General features: G+C 37.3%; 5 protein-coding genes, 2 non-coding genes and 1 pseudogene across 7 annotated transcripts; 2 read left to right on the top strand and 6 right to left on the bottom strand.

Annotated features, from left to right (window-relative positions):
- The window catches only part of LOC140431412 (large subunit ribosomal RNA), a 2,816-nt pseudogene extending 2,733 nt beyond the window's left edge, over positions 1-83 (bottom strand).
- Positions 84-457: 374 nt separating this feature from the next.
- On the bottom strand, positions 458-613 carry LOC140431417 (5.8S ribosomal RNA). The gene has a single exon (XR_011949670.1). It is a non-coding gene; the product is annotated as a 5.8S ribosomal RNA (ribosomal RNA).
- Positions 614-1,151: 538 nt separating this feature from the next.
- On the bottom strand, positions 1,152-3,072 carry LOC140431408 (small subunit ribosomal RNA). Its single transcript, XR_011949665.1, has one exon. It is a non-coding gene; the product is annotated as a small subunit ribosomal RNA (ribosomal RNA).
- An 8,272-nt stretch (positions 3,073-11,344) lies between these two features.
- Positions 11,345-11,821, bottom strand: LOC140431404 (histone H2B). Its single transcript, XM_072519340.1, has one exon. It carries the CDS (start codon positions 11,764-11,766, stop codon positions 11,395-11,397), a length of 372 nt encoding a protein of 123 aa, XP_072375441.1. The 5' UTR covers positions 11,767-11,821; the 3' UTR covers positions 11,345-11,394.
- A 141-nt stretch (positions 11,822-11,962) lies between these two features.
- Positions 11,963-12,548, top strand: LOC140431373 (histone H2A). The gene has a single exon (XM_072519309.1). The coding sequence runs from the start codon at positions 12,018-12,020 to the stop codon at positions 12,390-12,392; it is 375 nt and encodes a 124-aa protein (XP_072375410.1). The 5' UTR covers positions 11,963-12,017; the 3' UTR covers positions 12,393-12,548.
- Positions 12,549-13,039: 491 nt separating this feature from the next.
- On the bottom strand, positions 13,040-13,453 carry LOC140431377 (histone H4). Its single transcript, XM_072519314.1, has one exon. The coding sequence runs from the start codon at positions 13,402-13,404 to the stop codon at positions 13,093-13,095; it is 312 nt and encodes a 103-aa protein (XP_072375415.1). The 5' UTR covers positions 13,405-13,453; the 3' UTR covers positions 13,040-13,092.
- Positions 13,454-13,642: 189 nt separating this feature from the next.
- LOC140431378 (histone H3) lies at positions 13,643-14,119 on the top strand. Its single transcript, XM_072519315.1, has one exon. The coding sequence runs from the start codon at positions 13,660-13,662 to the stop codon at positions 14,068-14,070; it is 411 nt and encodes a 136-aa protein (XP_072375416.1). The 5' UTR covers positions 13,643-13,659; the 3' UTR covers positions 14,071-14,119.
- Positions 14,120-14,590: 471 nt separating this feature from the next.
- LOC140431370 (uncharacterized) lies at positions 14,591-15,482 on the bottom strand. The gene has a single exon (XM_072519307.1). It carries the CDS (start codon positions 15,396-15,398, stop codon positions 14,649-14,651), a length of 750 nt encoding a protein of 249 aa, XP_072375408.1. The 5' UTR covers positions 15,399-15,482; the 3' UTR covers positions 14,591-14,648.
- Between the last annotated feature and the right edge of the window lie 3,472 nt (positions 15,483-18,954).

The following is an 18,954-nucleotide window of genomic DNA, read 5'->3' on the forward strand; positions in this document are numbered from 1 at the left end:
CTAAGGGAATCCTAGTTAGTTTCTTTTCCTCCGCTTAGTAATATGCTTAAATTCAGCGGGTAGTCTCACCTGCTCTGAGGTCGATAAATCTAAAATTAATTTTGTACGCAATTAGGTTCGTAAACAAAATTCACCCACATACATACATTCGTTAGAAGGTGTTTAAACTAGGCACAGATCAGACGTCATCTTCAAAAGAAGTTTTTCTCGGACACGACGATCGTGCACACAATTAGTTTTCACCAGTCGAACAAATATTTTTGTTGTATGTGTGAATATTAATTTTGTGTGTAAACGCATTGTTGTGTACAAAATACGTAATAAATTGAATTATATACGTTACTTTCGTATTTTAAGATGTCGCATATATACGTATAAATACATATACACACGATAACATCCAACACGCTCCGACGTTTTCCTATAAAAGAAAACCGAGCAGTCTTTGAAATAGATACGACCCTCAGCCAGGAGTGGTCCGGGAACGAGTATCCGAGGACCGCAATGTGCGTTCGAAATGTCGATGTTCATGTGTCCTGCAGTTCACAAGTTGACGCGCAATTAGCTGCGTTCTTCATCGACCCACGAGCCAAGTGATTCACCGTTCAGGGTAATCGTTTAATTAGACGCGTTCCGTTCGAAAATTATAACACAAAAGTTTATTTAAGTACGAAACACAACGTCATTTATAGAAAATGGCGAGTATATTTATACGAATCAGAAAAGAAATCGTTTATTACGTTTTTTTTTTAAGCACAGCACATATGTTAAACAAACGAGGCGTGCAAAAAAACGGTACACGAATTTCCTCTCTTAATGCGATCAAGAAATTACGTTTCAGTGTAACATCTCTTGATAATCGGGCGAAAATCTTTATCACCATCGAAGAACTAATCCCGAAAGACTTCGTTCTCTAGGTACCCGATATATTATCGAGATATTTATTACATTAAAACGTTTTGCATCTACACGATCACAATAATAATAACAATACACGTGTATGTGTCTCTATTTTTTCGTATTTTCCACAATAAAGCATAATTAATTACTATTAATTTTTCTTCCTTGCAGTATACGAAGATAAGACACACGTCAGTTATTTTAACAGTTCGAAATAATTAATACAGACTTGTCGTTTATTGACAACACTGTAATGATCCTTCCGCAGGTTCACCTACGGAAACCTTGTTACGACTTTTACTTCCTCTAAATGATCAAGTTTGGTCATCTTTCCGAAACATCGACGACGCCGAAACGCCACCGCGCTCAGTCCGAAGACCTCACTAAATCATTCAATCGGTAGTAGCGACGGGCGGTGTGTACAAAGGGCAGGGACGTAATCAACGCGAGCTTATGACTCGCGCTTACTGGGAATTCCTCGTTCATGGGGAACAATTGCAAGCCCCAATCCCTAGCACGAAGGAGGTTCAGCGGGTTACCCGGGCCGCTCGGCCAGGGAGGACACGCTGATTCCTTCAGTGTAGCGCGCGTGCGGCCCAGAACATCTAAGGGCATCACAGACCTGTTATTGCTCAATCTCGTGCGGCTAGAAGCCGCCTGTCCCTCTAAGAAGAATTGTGTGTACGCCGACAGTAAAAACCGCGTGCAGCAAGAGCAGGAAACTCCGCCGACGGGCCTTTGGGATGTCGAAATACGCCTAGTTAGCAGGCTAGAGTCTCGTTCGTTATCGGAATTAACCAGACAAATCGCTCCACCAACTAAGAACGGCCATGCACCACCACCCACCGAATCAAGAAAGAGCTCTCAATCTGTCAATCCTTCCGGTGTCCGGGCCTGGTGAGGTTTCCCGTGTTGAGTCAAATTAAGCCGCAGGCTCCACTCCTGGTGGTGCCCTTCCGTCAATTCCTTTAAGTTTCAGCTTTGCAACCATACTTCCCCCGGAACCCAAAAGCTTTGGTTTCCCGGAAGCTGCCCGCCGAGTCATCGGAGGAACGTCGGCGGATCGCTAGCTGGCATCGTTTATGGTTAGAACTAGGGCGGTATCTGATCGCCTTCGAACCTCTAACTTTCGTTCTTGATCAATGAAAGCGTTTTTGGCAAATGCTTTCGCTTCTGTCCGTCTTGCGACGATCCAAGAATTTCACCTCTAACGTCGCAATACGAATGCCCCCATCCGTTCCTATTAATCATTACCTCGGGGTTCCGAAAACCAACAAAATAGAACCGAGGTCCTATTCCATTATTCCATGCACACAGTATTCAGGCGAAGTTTTGGCCTGCTTTAAGCACTCTAATTTGTTCAAAGTAAACGTGCCGGCCCACCTCGACACTCAGTCAAGAGCACCGCGGCGGGATTGAGTTGGGCCGCCCTTGCGAGCTAAGCCCACCGGCAGGACGTCCCACGACACGCCAGTTGACACCGCGTACGATGAACCGGCGGCGTGGGACACAGATTCGACTACGAGCTTTTTAACCGCAACAACTTTAATATACGCTATTGGAGCTGGAATTACCGCGGCTGCTGGCACCAGACTTGCCCTCCAATTGATCCTCGTTAAAGGGTTTAGAGTGTACTCATTCCGATTACGGGGCCTCGGATGAGTCCCGTATCGTTATTTTTCGTCACTACCTCCCCGTGCCGGGAGTGGGTAATTTGCGCGCCTGCTGCCTTCCTTGGATGTGGTAGCCGTTTCTCAGGCTCCCTCTCCGGAATCGAACCCTGATTCCCCGTTACCCGTTACAACCATGGTAGGCGCAGAACCTACCATCGACAGTTGATAAGGCAGACATTTGAAAGATGCGTCGCCGGTGCGAGACCGTGCGATCAGCGTAAAGTTATTCAGAGTCACCAAGTTATACGATGACGAGCGAACCCGCCACCGATTGGTTTTGATCTAATAAAAGCGCTCCTTCCGTCTCCGGTTGGAGCTCTGTTTGCATGTATTAGCTCTAGAATTACCACAGTTATCCAAGTAAATGTGGGTACGATCTAAGGAACCATAACTGATTTAATGAGCCTTTCGCGGTTTCACCTTAATTTGGCTTGTACTGAGACATGCATGGCTTAATCTTTGAGACAAGCATATGACTACTGGCAGGATCAACCAGGGAGCTGTTGTATTAACTATTCGAAAAAGAACGAAATAGATAAGATAATCAGTCTCCTCTAGTTTTTAATACAAGAAAGACAAACGTATCCTAATCTATCATAATTCTTTTTCGTTTGCGTGTTTAGTTGCGTCTGAAAGATAAACTTTTTAACGCCACGCTTACAAAAAAAAATTATATGACAAAATAGTAATATACATTTTAGTCTAAATATGTCCGGATGACTTTATAACTGTAAAGGTCCATTCAGATCATTCCGTAATTTTCAGAATGATTTAAGCGGATCAAAGTTATAATTTTACGCCTTCCGGTGAAAAAATTCGACATCCTCTCAACCCTTCGCTAGATTGAAAGCGACACGGTGTTCTCGAAAGAAGCAGTCGGTACGTATTTTTGAATATACTCGCTCGGAAAGAGGAGAGTTACCGCACGTTTAAATGTTTTGACTGATAATAAAATCAATCAAAACGCTGTTATTTGGATCGTTTTTGAACCACTCACTGAAAAAGCTTGCAAAATTCACGATCTCACTGTCTACACTGCAGTAAAAGTACGAGTAGACGATTTATATGTTTTTTACATATAAATCGTGTTGATTTATACGTTTTTACGCATAAATCAGTGCAGTTACTACACAATCGTGCCGATTTATACGTTTCACGTATAAATCGGCACTACAACTAAACAGCTCAGCTGTTGAGTTGACGGCGTACTACACACTTTTACCGTAATGTACACAATCTTGCTAATCTATAGGATTTACGTATAAACTAGCACTACAATGTGAAAAGATGATTTAAAGTACACAGACTTTAGCCGTTATACTTAACTTAATCTTTTCACAAATCCCGGGATTAACATGTCGAACTGACAACGATGCATTCCCCCCCTTTTCCGCAATAACTAAGCGTATTTTCATCTGAATTTGTGCCTAATTCCTATTAAAAATAGTCAATAATATTAAAATACCACAAGAAAATAGATTTGCAAAAGTTATATGTTATTTTCCTATAGTTACTAATATTAAAGTCAACAGTCGATAATCCCACTATATATATATATATATATATATATATATATATATATATATATATATATATATATATATATATATATATATATAATGTTACTATATACTAGTTATGTTAGTATAAGTTAATTCACTCAAAAATATAAAGTCGCTCGAAGGACCAGACGGAAGAGAAAGTATAACCCTAGAGATAACGAAACTATACAAAAATTAATATTGCGCTGCAAGATACCAGACTTATGGAGAGAGAGCATAATGATACCAATATTCAAGAAATGAGATAAAGAAGACCCCAACAGTTATAGAGGTATAAATCTACCGAACACCGCTCTTAAGCTTGCCACAAAAGTCCTAACCAACAAAATCAATGAACTAACAACTTTATCAGATGAAAAACTAGGGTTCAAATCCGGAAGATCCTGCGTAGACGCCGTATTTGCACTAATACAAATCACATAAAGGGCCAACGAGTACAATAGACCAGCATATCTATGTTGTATAGACCTTACGAAGGCTTTCGATCGCATCCAAGTCGAAGACGTCTTACACCTACTTTATTAAAGAAACATACCAATCAATATTATACAAACCATCGAAAACATCTACTTCAATCGACTACAAGAGTAGGAGTTATTTTATACAATTTGATTTAATTTTATTGTATATTATCTTATTTTTATTCTATTTTAATTTAATTTGATCTCATTATCTTGCTTATATTTGCTCTTATTTTAGCTTTATTTAATTTTGATCATAATTTTATATTTTTCCATAATCACTATTATATTAATCTTTATTTAATTACTTAATTTTAATTATTTGTTTGCTTTTATTCAATTTCCAAATACTTCCGTCACCTGTTGTTTATATTATTGTTATGGTCAGCGACCTCTGAGCACAGGTGTTTTCCGAGACTAGTTCCGGTTTAGGCTAGCGGTAATATTTGTTTACGTTTTTTACGACATCGAAGGGGCTTTCCAGTCGGACTAGACACCGGTGACGTCACTTCACGAGGGATCTTCGCTAGATTTGATCAGTTTGTATATAAAATATATGTAAATAAATATATTCCGGTTTTTAGTATTATTAAATAATAAAGACTAAATGAATTAGACATTAGTAAAATTAACATGTGGCTACAAATTATGCACCGTTTTGAAGGAAAATCGAAACAACTGTATACCATTGGATTTTTATCAAATTTCGTTAATCGGCTATATTGGCGTCAATTTTGTTCCGAGAGTCAAGCGAATGGATATTTCCTACATAAAATTACCCGCTCGTTCTTCTGCCATCATCAGAATTTTTCTACATCTAACTGTTCGTGAGAAAAATTTCCACTTGGGATGTATGTATTCGCTGAAAATTTCGAGAAAATTAAAAGTGTATATTTTGTTTGAAATTTGAATTATTTCGATTAAGGGTGACTTGCTGATTAAAAAGAAATTAACATGTGGCTAGATTTTATGCACTGTTTTGCCGGAAAATCGAAACAACTGTAGACCATTGGATTTTTATCAAATTTGGTTAATCGGCTATATTGGCGTCAATTTTGGTCCGAGACCCAAGCGAATACACATTTCCTACATAAAATTGCCCGCTCGTTCTTCTGCCATCCTCAGAATTTTCCTACATCTAACGGTTCGTGAGAAAAATTTCCACTTGGATGTATGTATTAGCTGAAAATTTCGAGAAAATTAAAAGTGTATATTTTGTTTGAAATTTGAATTATTTCGATTAAGGGTGACTTGCTGATTAAAAAAATCTAAACATGTGGCTAAAAATTATGCACCGTTTTGCCGGAAAATCGAAAAAACTAGATTTTTTAATTCGATTTTTCCTCTTTTCCGGCAAACGGGGGTTAAGGGATCAGAAAAAAATACATGTTTTGGAATAAGCTGGACCAAGTGCATGTACCAAAACATTAAACAAATTTTTTTTTTTGGAAAATTTGGAAAAAATTTTTCAAAGGGGGTACCCTTGGATTTTTATCAAATTTGGTTAATCGGCTATATTCGCGTCAATTTTGGTCCGAGAGTCAAGCGAATGGACATTTCCTACTTAAAATGACCCGCTCGTTCTTCTGCCATACTCAGAATTTTCCTACATCTAACGGTTCCTGAGAAAAATTTCCACTTGGATGTATGTATTCGCTGAAAATTTCGAGAAAATTAAAAGTGTGAATTTTGTTTGAAATTTGAATTATTTCGATTAAGGGTGACTTGCTGATTAAAAAAATCTAAACATGTGGCTAAAAATTATGCACCGTTTTGCCGGAAAATCGAAAAAACTGTAGATTTTTTAATTCGATTTTTCCTCTTTTCCGGCAAACGGGGGTTAAGGGATCAGAAAAAAATACATGTTTTGGAATAAGCTGGACCAAGTGCATGTACCAAAACATTAAACAAATTTTTTTTTTTGGAAAATTTGGAAAAAATTTTTCAAAGGGGGTACCCTTGGATTTTTATCAAATTTGGTTAATCGGCTATATTCGCGTCAATTTTGGTCCGAGAGTCAAGCGAATGGACATTTCCTACTTAAAATGACCCGCTCGTTCTTCTGCCATACTCAGAATTTTCCTACATCTAACGGTTCCTGAGAAAAATTTCCACTTGGATGTATGTATTCGCTGAAAATTTCGAGAAAATTAAAAGTGTGAATTTTGTTTGAAATTTGAATTATTTCGATTAAGGGTGACTTGCTGATTAAAAAAATCTAAACATGTGGCTAAAAATTATGCACCGTTTTGCCGGAAAATCGAAAAAACTGTAGATTTTTTAATTCGATTTTTCCTCTTTTCCGGCAAACGGGGGTTAAGGGATCAGAAAAAAATACATGTTTTGGAATAAGCTGGACCAAGTGCATGTACCAAAACATTAAAAAAATTTTTTTTTTTGGAAAATTTGGAAAAAATTTTTCAAAGGGGGTACCCTTGGATTTTTATCAAATTTGGTTAATCAGCTATATTCGCGTCAATTTTGGTCCGAGAGTCAAGCGAATGGACATTTCCTACTTAAAATGACCCGCTCGTTCTTCTGCCATACTCAGAATTTTCCTACATCTAACGGTTCCTGAGAAAAATTTCCACTTGGATGTATGTATTCGCTGAAAATTTCGAGAAAATTAAAAGTGTGAATTTTGTTTGAAATTTGAATTATTTCGATTAAGGGTGACTTGCTGATTAAAAAAATCTAAACATGTGGCTAAAAATTATGCACCGTTTTGCCGGAAAATCGAAAAAACTGTAGATTTTTTAATTCGATTTTTCCTCTTTTCCGGCAAACGGGGGTTAAGGGATCAGAAAAAAATACATGTTTTGGAATAAGCTGGACCAAGTGCATGTACCAAAACATTAAAAAAATTTTTTTTTTTGGAAAATTTGGAAAAAATTTTTCAAAGGGGGTACCCTTGGATTTTTATCAAATTTGGTTAATCAGCTATATTCGCGTCAATTTTGGTCCGAGAGTCAAGCGAATGGACATTTCCTACTTAAAATGACCCGCTCGTTCTTCTGCCATACTCAGAATTTTCCTACATCTAACGGTTCCTGAGAAAAATTTCCACTTGGATGTATGTATTCGCTGAAAATTTCGAGAAAATTAAAAGTGTATATTTTGTTTGAAATTTGAATTATTTCGATTAAGGGTGACTTGCTGATTAAAAAAATCTAAACATGTGGCTAAAAATTATGCACCGTTTTGCCGGAAAATCGAAAAAACTGTAGATTTTTTAATTCGATTTTTCCTCTTTTCCGGCAAACGGGGGTTAAGGGATCAGAAAAAAATACATGTTTTGGAATAAGCTGGACCAAGTGCATGTACCAAAACATTAAACAAATTTTTTTTTTGGAAAATTTGGAAAAAATTTTTCAAAGGGGGTACCCTTGGATTTTTATCAAATTTGGTTAATCGGCTATATTCGCGTCAATTTTGGTCCGAGAGTCAAGCGAATGGACATTTCCTACTTAAAATGACCCGCTCGTTCTTCTGCCATACTCAGAATTTTCCTACATCTAACGGTTCCTGAGAAAAATTTCCACTTGGATGTATGTATTCGCTGAAAATTTCGAGAAAATTAAAAGTGTGAATTTTGTTTGAAATTTGAATTATTTCGATTAAGGGTGACTTGCTGATTAAAAAAATCTAAACATGTGGCTAAAAATTATGCACCGTTTTGCCGGAAAATCGAAAAAACTGTAGATTTTTTAATTCGATTTTTCCTCTTTTCCGGCAAACGGGGGTTAAGGGATCAGAAAAAAATACATGTTTTGGAATAAGCTGGACCAAGTGCATGTACCAAAACATTAAAAAAATTTTTTTTTTGGAAAATTTGGAAAAAATTTTTCAAAGGGGGTACCCTTGGATTTTTATCAAATTTGGTTAATCAGCTATATTCGCGTCAATTTTGGTCCGAGAGTCAAGCGAATGGACATTTCCTACTTAAAATGACCCGCTCGTTCTTCTGCCATACTCAGAATTTTCCTACATCTAACGGTTCCTGAGAAAAATTTCCACTTGGATGTATGTATTCGCTGAAAATTTCGAGAAAATTAAAAGTGTATATTTTGTTTGAAATTTGAATTATTTCGATTAAGGGTGACTTGCTGATTAAAAAAATCTAAACATGTGGCTAAAAATTATGCACCGTTTTGCCGGAAAATCGAAAAAACTGTAGATTTTTTAATTCGATTTTTCCTCTTTTCCGGCAAACGGGGGTTAAGGGATCAGAAAAAAATACATGTTTTGGAATAAGCTGGACCAAGTGCATGTACCAAAACATTAAACAAATTTTTTTTTTTTGGAAAATTTGGAAAAAATTTTTCAAAGGGGGTACCCTTGGATTTTTATCAAATTTGGTTAATCGGCTATATTCGCGTCAATTTTGGTCCGAGAGTCAAGCGAATGGACATTTCCTACTTAAAATGACCCGCTCGTTCTTCTGCCATACTCAGAATTTTCCTACATCTAACGGTTCCTGAGAAAAATTTCCACTTGGATGTATGTATTCGCTGAAAATTTCGAGAAAATTAAAAGTGTGAATTTTGTTTGAAATTTGAATTATTGCGATTAAGGGTGACTTGCTGATTAAAAAGAAATTAACATGTGACTAGAAATTATGCACCGTTTTGCCGGAAAATCGAAACAACTGTAGACCATTGGATTTTTTTCAAATTTGGTTAATCGGCTGTATTGGCATCAATTTTGGTCCGAGAGTCAAGCGAATACACATTTCCTACATAAAATTGGCCGCTCGTTCTTTTGCCATACTCAGAATTTTCCTACATCTAACGGTACGTGAGAAAAATTTCCACTTGGATATCTGTATAGTTAGTTTTTCATTTGGAAGTGTATTGCTCGAGATATCAAACCATTTTAGATTTTTATTCGCAGTCAGAAATACCTTTGTCGTTGTCGTTTCAATAACAATAAGAGTAGGAGTTATTTTATACAATTTGATTTAATTTTATGCCATTTTATTGTATATTATTTTATTTTTATTCTATTTTATTTTAATTTAATTTGATCTCATTATCTAGCTTATAATATTTGCTCTTATTTTAGCTTTATTTTATTTTGATCATTAATTTATATTTTTTCCATAATCACTATTATATTAATCTATATTTAATTACTTTATTTTAATTATTTGTTTGCTTTTTTTCAATTGCCAAATACTTCCGTCACCTGTTGTTTATATTATTGTTATGGTCAGCGACCTCTGAGCACAGGTGTATTCCGAGACTAGTTCCGGTTTAGGCTAGCGGTAATATTTGTTTACGTTTTTTACGACATCGATGGGGCTTTCCAGTCGGACTAGACACCGGTGACGTCACGTCACGAGGGATCTTCGCTAGATTTGATCAGTTTGTATATAAAATATATGTAAATAAATATATTCCGGTTTTTAGTATTATTAAATAAATGTATATAAATTAAATAATAAAGACTAAATGAATTAGACATTAATAAAATCGATATTACATTGCATTTTCAGTCGCTTAAAACGCTTTCTGCTATTCGTTTAATTTAATTAGAAGAGTAATCCCCTTAGGATATAGTTATTGTCTATTAAATATTTAATTATTAATTTATTTATGTAGTTAAAGGTACGATTTAAAATTTATTTTGATATTTACCTGGCCAACAGTTCTGAATTAAAATATATCTATGAGCGGAAAGAAATAAAAGTTAATATGACTCTTTTATAACAATGGCATTCTTTAGTTACTGCTCTTGATAACCATGTACTGTGTAGATGCTCATGAACACTGTTTTTAAATAATAGAATAGACTTTTTCTAATGTAATAAACATTATTAGATCAGGGCGGATCTGTTTTGAGGTGGATGTGAGAGGCGGCATTCTGATATTTGCAGAAAAAGTTCTGATGATTTCAGTAATAATAATTGAATTCCCCCTTCCTCCCAAATAAATTGGGAATATTAAAAAAAAATTACTGAAAACATCGTTTTTTCTACTATAAATTTAAAACTATTTATTTTAAAAAGTGCGATTTTCAAAAGTGGGCGCCATCTATCGTATGTCTGTCGGTAGGTATATTGTAGGTTACTGTCGCATCAATTTTAGCAATACTTAACGTACTTTCAGGTAGGAACCTTCTGATAGGTGACGAAAGTAGGCGACGCCATCTATCGTACCTGTATATTGTAGATTACTGTTACACCCGGATACTTCCTAAAGCGATATAATTAATCTCGGGGAAGAAAATATTGATATACTAACTTTGATAGAATTAGTTTAAAATTAATTTGGGGAGTAATTTTCAACTTGAAAGATTTTGACAAAGTAATAGAAGATCCTTCCAGTCCACAGTGTAAGATAGCACGCCTAGAAGACCAATAATTATCAGAAAATTCGTTTTGTATAAAATAAACATAAAATTATATTATGAAGTTCATTTTTATTAATGCCATATAAAAAACGATCGGTTAAATAATTTTACAGCATTCAAATGAGAATACTTATATTTATAGCGTTCAAAGATACGTTTCGGAATCTACAATACGTAGTTTTATTTTGGTCTAAATAAATTAATGGCTAAAAGATAAAAAATTACTATTTATAACTTCGTAGCAAATGCCAGTCAAATCTTAGGAAGTATTGCTCTCAATTACTTTTTTAACTGACAGTTTAAATTTAATTTTTGCCGGTATAACTCTCAATATTAAATGAAACTTAACTAATTCCGAATAAATTATTTTTGTCTCTCACATACGCATAAAATTGTGGTTCTAAAAAGAACCGTTTTTTATATTTGTAAGATGAAGTAGTGGGATTACTTAGAACTTGTATATTTAGTAACAGCTTTGGTACCTTCACTGACGGCGTGTTTAGCTAACTCTCCAGGAAGTAATAGACGTACGGCGGTTTGAATTTCTCTGCTTGTAATTGTTGACCGTTTATTGTAATGAGCTAAACGAGAAGCTTCAGCAGCGATTCTTTCAAAAATATCATTTACAAAACTGTTCATGATACTCATAGCCTTACTGGAAATACCAGTATCAGGATGCACTTGTTTCAATACTTTATAGATGTAAATGGCATAACTTTCCTTCCTCTTACGCTTCTTTTTCTTATCGGTCTTGGAAATATTCTTCTGAGCTTTTCCTGCTTTTTTAGCAGCTTTACCACTAGTCTTAGGAGGCATTTCGAACACAGAAATTGACGTTTACTCTTTGAAAGTCGAACGAAAACTAGTCGGAGCTAAATTTTGAATTTGCCTTTTATCATCAAATGAGTAATCGGCGTAAGACCCTCCCACCAGCGCTTGCGCGCGCCCTAATCTTTTTGAAAATCTGATTGGTCCGAGAAATAATATAAAAGTGGCCATTTTAACTTTGAGGGGATCAGTCTTCATTTGATATCCAAGGTATATTAACGCAAGTAGAAATCTAAAAGATGTCTGGACGTGGTAAAGGAGGCAAAGTTAAGGGAAAAGCAAAGTCCCGATCAAATCGTGCTGGTTTACAGTTTCCGGTAGGTCGTATTCATCGTCTATTGAGGAAAGGCAATTATGCCGAAAGAGTTGGTGCCGGAGCTCCTGTATACTTGGCAGCTGTTATGGAATATCTAGCTGCTGAAGTTTTGGAATTGGCAGGAAACGCAGCGAGAGATAACAAGAAGACCCGTATAATTCCTAGACATTTACAGTTAGCTATAAGAAATGACGAGGAATTAAACAAATTGCTTTCAGGAGTTACCATCGCCCAAGGTGGAGTATTGCCCAATATACAAGCAGTATTACTACCCAAGAAGACCGAAAAGAAAGCTTAAGATCTGTACTATTTTCCCTTTTTTATACAACCCGGCCCTTTTCAGGGCCACATAATATTTCACGTGTGAGTTATATTAATTCTGCTTGTTAGTTGATTTCAAAATACTTTTTGTAGATTATACACAACTTTAATAATAAAGTGGCCAATTACTAAATTTTGAGTTTTAGTCATAAAACGCCCGAACATAGTCCCCTTTACGCCCTTTATATCCGCCCGTTGGCTCATAGTGCTATATTTCTACTTGTGTCGGGCCTAAACAGCCACAAAGCCGTAAATATCGAAACGAATGTTGTCACTTTATTTATTAAAGGTACGAATACATTTACTTCACGCATATTACTGAATTTTAAATGTAACAAAAACACGCACGGACTTTTTGAAGTAGTTGCATGTGTTCTGATAAATTTCAGTCACTTTAGTCTACCATTCAATCAACTTTCGTGGAATATTTCATGTAGCTACAAAACAAAAATTAAAAAATTGGTTATATCTAGGCCATAGGCATGATATGTATAGCGAATTTATTCATCTATTCGGCGTGAAAAATATATTTAGGAATAATACACAGCAAATAAAAATAAGACAGATACTGATAAGTTTCCCTGAAAAATTGTTTTAGTATGAATTCTATACATAAGCAATTAATTGTGGCTCTGAAAAGAACCGTTTTTTAAATAAGTTGATGGTGTTATTATAAATTAACCACCAAAACCGTACAAAGTACGACCTTGGCGTTTAAGTGCATACACAACATCCATAGCAGTTACTGTTTTCCTCTTGGCGTGTTCAGTATAGGTAACAGCATCTCTAATAACGTTTTCCAAAAATACTTTCAATACACCTCTCGTTTCCTCATAGATTAAGCCAGAAATACGTTTTACTCCTCCTCGACGAGCCAATCTTCTGATAGCAGGCTTGGTAATACCTTGGATGTTATCACGCAAAACTTTACGATGACGTTTAGCGCCACCTTTTCCCAAACCTTTACCACCTTTTCCACGTCCAGTCATTTTTACGGTAAAATAAGTGTCGACGTACTTGTGTTACTAAAACCGTTTCACGACGGACGATGGTTTTATCGTGTGAATCGTTGACACGACACACCTCCAAATCGAAAACCGACCAATGGTATTAAAGAGATTACAATTCAAAATTATTTAGTCGACCAATAAAAATTAAGATTGCCCCTCTCTTGAGCCCGCAGGTATAAAATTGTATAAAAGGGAAATGCAATTTATTTGTAAGCTCAGTATACGCGAGAAATAATGGCACGTACAAAGCAAACAGCCCGAAAATCCACTGGTGGTAAAGCACCACGTAAACAGTTAGCAACCAAAGCTGCTCGTAAGAGTGCGCCTGCCACTGGAGGAGTTAAAAAACCTCATCGTTACAGGCCAGGTACCGTAGCTCTTCGTGAAATTAGACGTTACCAGAAAAGTACTGAATTACTTATCAGAAAACTACCTTTCCAACGTCTTGTTCGTGAAATCGCACAAGATTTTAAAACCGATTTACGTTTTCAGAGTTCGGCAGTTATGGCTTTACAGGAAGCGAGTGAAGCATATTTGGTAGGTTTGTTTGAAGATACTAATTTATGCGCTATTCACGCTAAGAGAGTCACTATTATGCCTAAAGACATTCAGCTAGCCAGGAGAATCAGGGGTGAAAGGGCATAAACAAATTTAGAAGACATATTACAAAACGGTTCTTTTCAGAACCACAAATATCTGCTTGTGTAAGGTTATTTCTTTTAAGAGTACTTTTATTCATCTCCCCTTACCATAGTTAATGTTATAGGTTTTTTTCTGATATATTTATAATGAGGTTGTTTATTACGGATAACCTTATAATAAATATGTGGACAAATATAAGTATTAGATACGTTTTTAATATTATATACAATTAGGCGTTACTTTTTTGAGTTAAAAAGCTTGTTTGACTAAAGAAACTTTACAAATGGAAAAATATAAAATAGCGTAAGGAAAATTTCTGTTTATATTAATGAAAATTAGCTTCAACATAAATCGTCAAAAAGCTTATTTAATTGCGAAAGAATAATGGAAAGTATTAAAAATGAGTAAATAAAGGAGAATATCAAATACGATTCTAAAAGTAATTAAAATTAATTAACTTATATTTTTTAGTAAAATTGCTCTTAATCATAGATATGAAATTTCTTACATAAGTAGATATAAATTGTGGCCCTGAAAAGGGCCATTTGTTTTTAATAATTCGAAGATATTAATTAGTCCAATTACTTCTTCTTCTTAGGAGCAGCAGCTTTTCTAGCTTTTGGTGAACTTGCAGCAGCCTTGGCGGTCTTTGGCTTAGGTGCCTTTGGTTTTTTCGTAGGACTGCCTTTACTTGATTTCTTCGCTTTTGTTGGTGTTTTTACTTTGGCCTCTGCAGAAGTCGGAACTGCGGATGAAGATGACGCAGTTTTAGGTGCTGACTTCTTTTCAACTTTCTTCGCCTTTGCCGGCTTTTTCTCTGTCTTTGATGCGGCTTTTTTAGCCTTTGTCACTTTCTTTACAGATTTTGCCTTTTCGCCTGCAGCAGAACGTTTGGCAGCGGCGGCAGTTTTTTTCGGTTTAGTTGTTCCTCCAGCTTTCTTTTTTTCTGCGGAACTAGGCTTTGCAGATCCAGAAGACGACGATGAGGTAGACGCTAACTTGAAAGATCCTGATGCGCCTTTTCCTTTTGTTTGCACCAATGATCCAGTAGCAACTGCAGCTTTTAAATATTTTTTGATGAACGGTGCAACTTTTTCAGCATCTACTTTGTAATTTGCAGCAATATACTTCTTGATAGCTTGAAGAGAAGAACCACCTCTTTCCTTGAGCCCTTTGATAGCATTGTTCACCATTTCAGACGTTGGAGGATGAGAAGGTTTTGCCCGTGGATTTTTTGCCTTCTTTTCCTTTTTGGATGGCGAAGATGTTTGTGGCGTTCCAGATGCCGACGTAGCCGAAGCGGCTGATGATTGGTTTTCTGTATCTGCCATTTCGTTGTAGATATAAACAATCTTAAGTTAATATGCGGTATGTAACGATTCACTGACTGAAGAGCGAAAACTAAACGCTTACTATAATAAAAATAAAAATAAAAATAAAAAAATAAAAATAAAAACGTTTATTGCCATACTAATATATTTACATTTCAAAACTTAAGATATTTTAGCCTTCTTTCTTCCTCGACGTCCCGCTCGTGCACCGCCAGCTCTTGAAGATTTCTCCTTTCGGTTCCTGGATTTTCCTGGGTGGTGTCCTCGTCTGCTTCTGTAGGTACTAAAATCGGCAAACGTACCTACTTCCCTGCACACGCCTGGTTAGACCCTGATCAGGTGGTCGATCAGTCTATGGGTGGATCTGTGTATCCTCTGGATCCTGTTCTTCTCGAGGATATCCCTGGTCTTTCGCAGTCTTCGAGTGGCCTGGTTGAAGAACCACCTGGTTCTGTTCTCGGCCACTTCCCTTAGTGGCGTGTATCCTAACCTGTTCTTGATTGTAGCATTCGTGACTCTATCCTCCCATGCTGTTCCGTCGATGATTCGGTAGCATGAGTTTTCAGTTGCTTCCAACTTTTTCCAGTGTGATTCCGCAATGGAGCTCCACACTGGAATAGCATACAGAATCACCGACCTAACATATGCTTGGTAGAGCTGAATTTTCTTCGCCTTCGAGAGTGGACTGGACCTAAAAATGAAAGGAAGTATTAGTTTTTTAGCTGCATTAGCTTTTACCTTAGTTTTTTGTGTATGCACCCGGAAGTTGAGTTTTCTGTCGAGGTGGACTCCTAGGTATTTGACCGTCTCTGTTTCCTGAATTCTGTTGTCTCCTACTGTGATCTGGTTCCGTAGTTGTCGTCTATCCTGGCCGAAAATGATGAACTGCGTTTTTTCGGCGTTGATCTTGATTTTCCATTTTTCGGTGTAGTCCGTGATTCTTTCCAGGTGGCTCTCCATGTTATCTATGATTCTTCTTTCGTCTTTTCCGGATGCATACACTGCTGTGTCGTCTGCATACAGGGCTGTAGAAGTCCTTGGATCTGTAGGGAGGTCTGAAACAAAAATGTTATATAAAATGGGTGATAAAATGCTGCCCTGAGGCATTCCTTCCTGGATTTCTTGAATCGTCGACATCTTTTGGTCAGCTGAAACTTGGAATGTTCTATTAGATAGATACATGTCGCAGATGTTGATGAGGTAGTGGGGAAGTCTAGCCTTGTCCATCTTGTAGATAAGTGCCTTCTTCCAAACCGTATCGTAGGCTTTCTCTATGTCCAGTATGGCTAATCCTGTCTTCTGTTTCCTGTTGAATTTTATCTTCGTGTCGCTGATGATCCTTGCTAATTGGAGTTCGCAGTTTCTTCCTTTTCTGAAACCAAACTGGTCTTCTTGGATGACTCCTCTTCTTTCTGTATGTTTCACCAGTCTCTTGTAGATGATTTTTTCTAAGATCTTTCCCATCGTTTCCAGGAGTGATATGGGCCTGTAGCTTTCCGGTCTTCTTCCATCTTTCCTTGGTTTCAGAAGAGGTATAATCTTGGCGTGTTTCCAGTTGTTTGGGAAATGTCCTTTTTCCAGGCAGTATTTGAAGATATAGTACAGTTGTACTATGATCTTCTTCGGAAGTTCCTTGAGGGTGATGTTGTGGATTCCTTCTTGTCCTGGTGCTCTGCTTCCTTTCAGTTTCCTGATGATTTTTGCAACTTCACTTGGGCTGATGTGGTCTTCTTCGTCTATTTGGAACTCGTTCCTTCTTCTGATCCTGTTGTATTCTTGCTCGACTTTCCTCTTTGTTCTTGCATCTGACATATCCTGGTTTTGTCTGTGTGTGGCTGCCATCCTCCTTGATATTGCATCAACTTTTCCTTGGGTGTCGTAGTGTATTCCCTCGTTGTCCATGATTTGTGGCATCTTTTGTTTTCCTCTTCTTCTTGCCTTCAGCATTTTCCAAACGTTTCCATGGTTTTCTTCAGCTCTTCTGATGTTGTTGTGCCACTGGTTTTCAGTAAGACTTCTCAGTCTTACTCTTATTTCTTCGGATAGGATGTCTCCGTAGTCCTTGAATTCCTGTCTTCTGGTTCTTTGGAATGCTCGTCTGGCCTTGTTTCTATCCTTGATGATGTCCTGTAGTTCTGTTGGGATGATCAGTCCTCTGTTGTTCGTCATGGATTTTGGGATGTTGGCTTCCATTGCTCGTTGGATTCTTCTTGTGATTTCTTCGATCTTTTCTTCCACTTCTTCTGTTGATTGGAATTCTCTCTTCATTTCCATTTGGTTTAGCTGTCTTCTGTAGTTAGGCCAGTTAGCATCTTTCCATCTCCATCTTTCTACTGGTTCTATCCTTGGCAAGTCGACTCTCGATGTCATCCTTCCTATTACTGGTTTGTGGTCCGAACTGCATTCGAAGTATGTTCTGACGTCTTCCATTATTACATCCTTGGTGATGAACAGGTCCAGTGTTGAGTTGTTGTGTTCTCTTATTGGGTTGATCCTTGTTGGTTCGTCTGGAGCGAATAACATCCTATCTCTGTCCTCGCAGTATCTTAGTAGAGTTGTTCCTGGTGCTGTGTCCGTCATACATCCCCATGCTGTGTGTTTGGCGTTGAAATCTCCTGCTACGACTACGGTTGGTGCAGAGTTAAGTAAGGCATCCAGTTCTTCTATGGCTAGATCTTCCGAGTGTTTCCTGTAAATTGAGAAAATGTTAGCTATACCTACTTTGATTCCAACACTTTCGAAGTGGTGTGTGTCTATCAAAACTTGATTCCATTCTATGTTGTTCTTAACATAGATGGCTACTCCTCTGTCGTTTGGTTCGTCTCTTCTTCCGAATCCATCGTAGTTTGTTATTCTTGGAAGTTGGGATTCCGTCATGTATCTTGTTTCAGACAGGCATATGACATCTGGGTTATGTCTTACCACTGTCTCTCGAAGTTCGCTGATCCTTAGCCTCAGTGATGCTATGTTGAACTGGAGAATCTTCAGGTGTTTATGGTTCATTGTAGATCTCTTCATACTTCATGAAAACCATTGCTTTTTCGGCAAATGATTTTGCTTGTAATAGTTCCCTCTTCATATCCTGAAGAATTGCCATCATTTTTTGGACATTGACTACTTCGTTGATTTCCGCCCAGGCGCTTTTGACTCCGTCATTCCTTGGTGTCTGTTGTTCTCCTTTGCTTGCTTGTGCATATGATATGCCACTGGAGATCTTCCTGAATGTTGAAGGATGAGGCGCTGGTGGAGCTGTCTTCTGAGGCTGGTTCCTCGCTCTTCTTGCTGCCTGTCTATCTAGATATTCAATGTGCTTGCTGCACATGGGATAATTGGAAGTGTGTGCCTCCTGGCAGTTGCAACACTTTACTTTATTTATCTGTCCTTTCGGTAGAGGGCAGTGTCTTGTTTGATGTCCATTGGCACACTTCATGCATCTGGGCTGCTTGAAGCAATTTCTGGCTGAATGTCCGAACTCCTGGCAGTTGTAACACTGCGTTGCCCTGGAAGGTTTGGAGTAGGCGTCCCATTTCACTCTGATGTTTTGCACTCCATTAAT

This window comes from Diabrotica undecimpunctata, unplaced genomic scaffold (assembly GCF_040954645.1).
Source record: "Diabrotica undecimpunctata isolate CICGRU unplaced genomic scaffold, icDiaUnde3 ctg00000715.1, whole genome shotgun sequence".
Classification (NCBI taxonomy): Eukaryota; Metazoa; Arthropoda; class Insecta; order Coleoptera; family Chrysomelidae; genus Diabrotica; species Diabrotica undecimpunctata.